This window comes from Heloderma suspectum, chromosome 3, assembly GCF_057233095.1.
Source record: "Heloderma suspectum isolate Gila_16-S chromosome 3, 16-S_ref, whole genome shotgun sequence".
NCBI classification, from domain to species: Eukaryota; Metazoa; Chordata; class Lepidosauria; order Squamata; family Helodermatidae; genus Heloderma; species Heloderma suspectum.
In genome coordinates, this window is record NC_139460.1 from 250,122,385 (window position 1) to 250,130,577 (window position 8,193).

At 40.7% G+C, this 8,193-nt stretch overlaps 1 protein-coding gene across 16 annotated transcripts in view; it reads right to left on the reverse strand.

Moving 5' to 3' along the window:
• Window positions 1-8,193, reverse strand: part of TCF7L2 (transcription factor 7 like 2) — a 256,898-nt gene that overhangs the window by 153,927 nt on the left and 94,778 nt on the right. For 9 of the 16 annotated variants that reach the window (XM_084846184.1, XM_084846186.1, XM_084846190.1 and 6 more), the window contains one exon: window positions 3,699-3,797. The exons of the other annotated variants lie outside the window; for them this stretch is intronic. In XM_084846184.1, the coding sequence (XP_084702310.1) occupies window positions 3,699-3,797 (99 nt within the window). The remainder of the gene's footprint in view (window positions 1-3,698; window positions 3,798-8,193) is intronic. 16 annotated transcript variants of the gene reach the window in all.

Here is an 8,193-nt window from a genome sequence, read left to right on the forward strand (position 1 = left end):
AACAGAAATACTCCTGTATTCCAGAACAGAGCAATCCACTTATACCATACCTTCTTATTAAAAACAACTGCGAATCCTACATTAAACCTGATAATTATTTGCCCAAGTGGGAAATAGTTGAAAAGTTTTTGTTTTTTTTTAATCCTTTAAAAATTGACACTACATCCCGGATGGACATTATATGCACCACCATTCCTTATTTATAGAGCAATACTATTTGAAATCGTGTGATTTCACAGCAGTCATGTTGGGTTTAATGTTTGAAACCTACTTTAAAATCCCCACTCAGAGCAATTTCAGCGAATGGGCCACTGTACTGCCGCTGTGCTCTTGTTCGTGCCATTGTACCACTGGGACCTACTGCAGAAACACTTTTCCAACTTGGGGCAAGTCAGCAGAGCTCCCTTCTGCCCCCTTATGGAAATGAATGTTTCTGCTCATTTCCACTTTCTTTATGGGGTCCCACTAGCCAATGGGGGTGCCAATGGGACCCAATAGCAGTGAGTCACATTGGCACACAGGCAACATAGGATATTGTCCATTATGTATAAATCAACCCGCATTTGACACAGAGTCTACTCTCAACAGGAAGCTGCAGCTAATTATGGCTCCCCAACAAAGTTGGCCTGCTGCATTCATTACATTTTTAAACATGCACATCTGAGATACTCATGGTTTATACCTAAAAATGTAAAGGTATGAATGTGACAAACATGTATGTCATACAGGGACACTTGTCAGGCAACCAGAATGAACGACAGGTCTACATGAAGTATATTGTTGGTGGCAAAGCCAGGTTTGATATTGTAAAATATAAGAAACAATCCTGTATCTGTATGACACACACATATGCAATCATTTCTCTGTTGCATTCAAACCTCACATTTTTCAGTATACACTTAAAAACATTGTATATATAGACATACAATTGTAACGAGTGAGGTTGCCTTCAACTATGAAGCACAACAGAGGTCCTTGAAAAGATTTCTCCCTCTTAACCAAGCCTTGATCACAGAGTTGTTGTTGGGCTAGAATATTACTCAGAGCTTCTTGAAAGAAGGGTGGGATAGCAATGTGACATACACAAAATAAATTGCAACAGATAGGGAGTGGATTATTAGAATATTCATATCAAGAGGTCACTACTCTGCATGCTGCTCACTTCTAGTCTCAAAAGGACTGTCACAACTTGAGTTCTGCTAGATTAACAGAGTCATTTCCTCCTTGTCCATCAGCACAAGCTATAAAAGAAAGCCGGTTGGAGAACATGTGGTCCCATGACACCCAAGCAACCTCCCAGCCTTAAATGACTTTGCATAAGCCACTGGATTGGCCATGAAACTGAGACTCAGTAAACAATCCTGTCCATGATGCACAAGCAGGAATAGGGTACAGCTCACTCCCTCCAGCAATAGCAGCCAAGGCTTATTCTTGTTACTGAGGTCAGTCGATTGGATTCAGAACTTAAACAGGAAGCAGGCCCCACTTGAGAAAAAAAAGTGCGGAATTTACCTAGTCACTTTTCAGGATTCGCAGGTCAGAGAGAAGGCTAGGCTAAAACCTTCTCCCATGGATATGCTAGATTTGAATATGTGGCGCTTCGTTCTTATGGGGGACCATTCAGAGATTTAAGCTGTGGTCTGAAGTGGTATAGCCCGCAACAGATGCACAATGTGAGGCTGCTCATCATGTGTTTTGACTCTTACAAGAATGGCTGCTACTAAGCTGCTGCCACTGTTACCACAGGCATTGGGTTTAAGAGGGTGCAAAAGACTTTGTTACTAGATAGACCAACATCTCACGAGGCTCATTAAGCCGAATCTAAATACAGAAGTGCTTAAACAACGCCACACAACAGAATACAGAATTACTGGAGGCCTCATAAAGTAGCCAAACACTAAATTAGCACAAATACAGATCTAGTTACCTCTCTTACTGCTTGTAGATGAGCTAATCAGATCAGATTCTAAACATAACTGCAGCAACAAAATGGGATCTCACACTGATCCTTATCAGAAATGCACATTTTACATACTTTTATTGTCTACAGCTTTTTCCAGCACTAAATCTGAATTTTTAAATCCTTATAAAAGGTGCCCTTTTCTTGAAACTGTGAGCAGTATTTGAAGACTATGCCATTGTCAAGTACAACCTAGGCTGTGTGAACTATAGGGGGGGCAGGGGGTGCAAATCAAACCACAATGGCAAAGGTAATCCAAATTTTGCTCCACAAAAGTAACAAGAAAAAAATGCAAGTTAATCTCATCTGAATGATATTTAATTTACACAGCACAATCTATTCTATCTTTGTTTCTTTGGGGGGTGGATTATCTAGGCAGAGAGCTGAAGCCCACTTTCTAATAGCTAGAAAACTTGAGTCCTATACAGGCATTATGAATAGTACTTATCCCAGCATGTGAGGTGGGAGTGGGGCTGCGCTGAGTAGCCCCTCTCCCTGATAACTGTGCATGTGCAGCTGTATGAGTGGTGGGGGGGGGGGTTCCATATAAGCTGGAATCCCAATAGCATAGGCCCCCAAGCATACAGCTGGACATACGAAGGCCCCCTCTCCGCAGACATGTGCACTGTGTGGCTGGACATCAGTGAGAGGGGCTACTCAGAGCAGGCCCTTCTCTCTGTATACATCGGGTGGGGGATATACTACTGTTTATAATGCCTGCACAGGGCTTTGCTCCAGCCCTCTTCTGGCTACTGAGATTTTACTAGGCACTGTCCACACACTTTCAAACCTCTGTTCAAAGGCAGAGGGTAGAAACTTTCTTTAAAAAAGAAAAAAAATGATTACTGAGATGTGCAATTGTTATCTAATAACATGAACTGAAAATACGTAAATATATATACGTAATGGAATGATCCATATTAAAATGTTAGTTCCCATGTGAGTTTAAACTTAAACCTTTACCATTTGTTCTCCAAAATAAATTCTGATGAAGAGACTCAATGAAATCTAATGTCAAAATGTCAGAGGTCTAGGATGACAGACATCATCATCATACCTACTATTAGCAAAGGGTATATTATTACTAGCAATAGGGAGCAGTAGATTTGATGAATTGCTGTTACATATGCATATTCCATGTGTGGAAAAGAAACATAATGAGATTCAGAAATATCATACAATAATCAATAAAGTAATCTCCAATTGAATGTTACTTGCAAAACACACAGAAAAACAGGACCTGTAAAACTCCCTTCATCAAGATGTAAAAGCTGTGTTGCTTGCAAAAACCATTTCCTATATAGGGCTAAATCAAATATTCTCCTGCAAACTTTTTTGATGTGATAAAGGGATTTTTGCAGATCCCCCAAAGCTTACCTTTTCATACCAGTTCACTGCTGTTTGCCTCCATTACCCACAGCTTTTCCACCATTTCTGTAGCCTATTTTCATCGTAATAACAGTGATGTCATTACAGAACCAACCAGATTTAGCTACATGATAGCATCTCTCTAAGCAAACTAAATGAGTTTAGAACGAGGGAACTGTTCTCACTCAAAACTAGCTTGTTTGCCATTAGTGAAGTTATCACGTAGCCTATCAAATTTGGCTATGTGACAATATCATTGCTACTAGGAAGGAGGGCTATTTTGAATCCATCAAAAATGGTGCCAAAGCTGCAGCCAATTGGGCCACAAAAAATAAAATAAAAGGAAGAAGAAAAAGAAGAAGAAGCTTACAACGGAGTTCTGCCACCATTGTTGCCTGAATGCCAGGTACGGGGCCCAGTAGTCATCTGAATGTGTATGTGGGGTGACCTTTTCTTTGCAACATACCATCTGCAAAAAAAAAACCCTTTAAAAACTGGGAGCCCAGACGATTGCTGAAAGGGGACACATTTTGTGAGAAGAAAATGTTCTGGAATCTTCAGTTCAATCCCTCCTCCCCCAGTTTTAGCTCATCCCTAGTAAAAAGATCCAGCTCTATTGATAAAGAATAAAACATTTGCTTTGTTCAACAGCTTCAAGCTTGCCTCAGAGTCTCTCAGCCTAAGAATTGTCATGGCCATAATACAATATTAATGTGGTGGCTTATAATTCTTACTTTACATAAAAGCTTCATTGTGTGCCAAATCCAATCTCCACAGGCTACCTGAGCCCCAGAATTTTACGAGTCTACATTTCAGCGCTGCAAGTCTACAATACACATAATTTTCAATTATGTTAGGGCAGGCCAGGATCATTGCCTATATAACATTACTGGTTGGAGGAAATGAGACTCAGTCCTACTGCCGAGTGAGCTAACTCAATCCAGATGGTGAGAGAGTGAGAAAGAGAAAGCAGTGCTATGGAATTATGTAGCAGCAATCCACCCCACAACAGCTCTTGCACAATGGAATAAACTGCCAAGTAATTGCCCCACCATCCATGCACAATACTTTAGGTATTAGTTAGGAAACTAAAGTAGGGAGGATTCTTTTGGCAGAGGAAGGGTTACATCACAGCACTTACACTGCTTATATTAAGATGGGAATGTGTAATTGCCTTCTCAGGTTTACTACTGCAGCAGTATACATCTATTCATTTTTTTAAAAAAAGAATATGTTGTCCTGTTACTGGAGAGTGGTAAATCCTTTCCTTCCTCCTACATGAAATAGCAGGAAATTCTATTCTTTCAGCCCCAGATATAAATGTGAGCTGGGAGTCCCTCCAACTTGCAAGTGGCTGCAAAGGAGGTGGAGGAAGAAAACAACAACCAAGTTCTCCCAGGATTCCAAGTTTTGGTTCTGCATCCCACAGGAAGATGGAATTTATCTTTGCTGTAGAATGCCATAATTCTACGTTTTCTCCTGCCTTACCTCTGAAGCTACAAACAAACACCCAAGCACAGAACTTAATTTTAACAAATTGGATAGGGGGAAAACAGATATAGGTTCAAATGCCATATTTTAAAGTTGAAATAATGTTATCTTGGCCAATATTCATTATTGCTTTAATAGTATGATCATTGTCATTTGTTTAGAGAGCTCCAAGTCTTTTAGGACATCTTAGTTCTCCAGGTCCAGTCCTCTGTACAAAAGATTGGAAAACTTGGCTGGCTAGTGTCCTTGAGAAAAACCAAAAGCTCCCATAAATGCCTGTTAAATTGTCATCAAAAGGGGAAAAGCAAACACCTCAAATGGCAGAGGATAGGGATTTTTTTTTTAAGTGGGAAGGAGTCAGGGGGGATGCATCTTGGGTCTTGCAAGAAAGCAGATGTTATCAACCATCTTATTGCTAAACTGACATTTGAAATGAGGCACAGCCCAAGGCAGCACACTAAAGCACTTCCACACAGAACCTGCTTTTACCATTTCCAACCTATGGTAAAAGCAGTGCAGCAATTACACCAAAATGCAGCTCAGTGAAACTGTGAACAGCAGACTTGAAACAAAAGGGCACATAAGACTTGTTAGAAGTTGCAAAGTTCAAATTGTGCCAGTATTCTCTAGCCCCTGATCATCGAAAACAAACAAAAAACAAGTTGTCCCGAATTGTGATATTAGAAAAAACAAGGTCTAAAATAGCCTTCCCCAACCTGGTGCCCTCCAGAAGAGTTGGACTGCAGCTCCCATAATTCCCAGCCAGCATGAGCAGTGAAATCAACAGAAACTTGTTTAAATCCCCCCACACACACATGGTGGGGAGGTGGGATTTTGGTAAAAACACTCCTATCCCAAAGTGCCATAGCCCTGATGGCATGTGCTTACACAAAAGTAAAGAAAAATAGCAGTGTCCACTGTACTGACATGATTGTTAGAACATGTAGTTTGGCCCTGATTAAATTTAATTCAACAGTTAGACTCTAGAAGAGGATAGGTACAAATATGTGTCACTGTGGTTCTAACCTGCAGCTTGGCCAGTCCACACTACCATTTCCAACCTTGGTGGCATGAGAGGGCAACCATGGCAAAAATGCAAACTCGCTGAACATAGAATCATGCAATGGAGCATGTTCCATCTGACCTCAATGATCCAAATCCAAACAACAATAAGGGTTTTCTAAAGTACAACAACACTATAGCCAGAAACCCATACACATACACATAGAATTTACTGAGCGATTGGAAGGATTCTTATTATCACCAAATGATAATAAGAAAACCAAGAAGGTTTAGACTTGGCAATAGCACATCCAAAGCACAACTACAAAAAAAAATTATCCAAAGATTAGAATCACACATGGACTTGAAAAAGACCTTGTGTAGTTAAAATGGACGTTTTCCAGTACTCCATAGTGTACATTGGTATGCTCTCAATTGTGCATTGTTATTCTTGTATGTATATCCATGTTTGTGTGTATTTTAAAACACTCAAAGGTAAATTCTATGTGTATGGGGGTTCTGGCTGAAATGTAATTGTATTCTGCAATGATCACCATATTATTCCCATGGAACAGAAGTGGTGTTAGGAATATGGTGCAGCCCCCTTATGTTATTCAGTGACTCCCAACACTTTAGTATAAGGACCCATCAACACAGAATTTTTTCAGCACCACCAATTTATCCCAACACCTAATCCAGAAATCACTGTCATGTCAACCTGCCCATACGCTAGCATTTTCCAGAGAAGCCACTGTCCTACAGGAGAGAGGGCCTTTTTAGCAATGGCACCTCACTTGTGGAACTGTCTCTCCAGGGAGATTCACCTGGCATCAACACTAACGTGCCTTTTTATTTCCTCAGGCCTTTAACCTCTGATGTGTTTCTTCTTCCTCCCACCCTGCCCCTGCTGTGATTTTTTTACACAGCATTTCAAAATGTTTGACTGTATGTTCATTCATTATAGTAAATTGTCCTAGAAATCTTGAATTGAAGGGTGAAATTTTAATAAATAAATAAGCAAACAACATACATTCTTGCCATCCTCTGGAAAAATGTATACATCATAGAGGTTTCTCCAGGCAAGAATTTTGAAAAAATTCAGGATAGGTGACAGGGCTAGGGAGTTATGATGTTTGAAAACCACTTTAAGGCTTTTTTTGTGATGGTGTTGAAAAAACAGCCATCTCAGTGTCCCATCCTTGTTCTCCCACAAAGCACAATGGTAAAACATACCCTGTGATTAAAAGGTGAACCTGTCAGTCATTCAACTTCCCTTCCTCCATCAGCATTTAGAGAAACGAAAGTAGAAGACAATATTTTTGGAGACATGCTGTCTGCCTTTCCAAAGTCAAATTGTGAACAAAGCCTCATGCAGGGTCCAGCTTCAATTCTGGTCACTTAGGAGGGAAGCCTGCTTCACCTTGGGAAGTATCAAAAATAGTCTGAAGGGGCCTGAGTCACCTTGGGCTTTAGTCAAATCTGGGCACATCCCTAGCAGAGGCCCACTTCACCTCTGCTCATACACAGTGTCCCTATCCAATTTCTGGTGATTCCACCTTCCTACGGAAGCCCCCCCTCCCCCATTCCAGATGCTGCCCTGATCCTCCAAAACATGCTTTCAGGGACACAAGCCCCTACTGCAGGGAGGATGGAGTGGGAAACCAACCCTGGATCCAACCCAATAGGATGCACCCTCAGTCTAATAATGCAGCAGTATTATTTTAAGTGTTCTGATCAGCTGATATTATTCTGATTATTGTCAGATTATATAGCTTTATATGATCCGGACTCAATAATTTCTAAGTTGTTTAACCAATTTTTGTAGAAAAAAAGCAGGACCGAACCTGTGCAATCAAAATATACGAATACATACATACAAATATGGCCACTCCAAGCCTCACATTCATCCAACAGCCCAAGCAACTGTCCTTGTTTAGGACTCAAACAAGTAAAATACTTTGTCTATAACAGACAAACTGTTCTATAAAATCAGCAACTCCTGAAATAACTCCATTTACAGTTATTCCAACAGTAACTCCAGCATTCATTCATGATCCAGCACTTAAGAACTCAATGGGCCAGTTCGTACATAATGAAAAGCCAACATGGGGAATTTACCCAAGGGGCTTCTTGCTGCAGTGCCAGCTGCCATTTTGAAAATTCAAGCCATGGCAGGAGCACACCACATCTTGTAGTTATGTGAGAACCTGGCCAATGGGTTAACAAACCACCCATAACCATAAAACAGGCCATGAGTTCTGGGTGGCTTGTTAACTACCCCAACAACTCACCCTGGCTGTGTTCGCATGTAACGACAAACTGCAGCACGCCCCTACTGCAGCTTGAATTTTTAAAATGCAAAATGTCAAAAC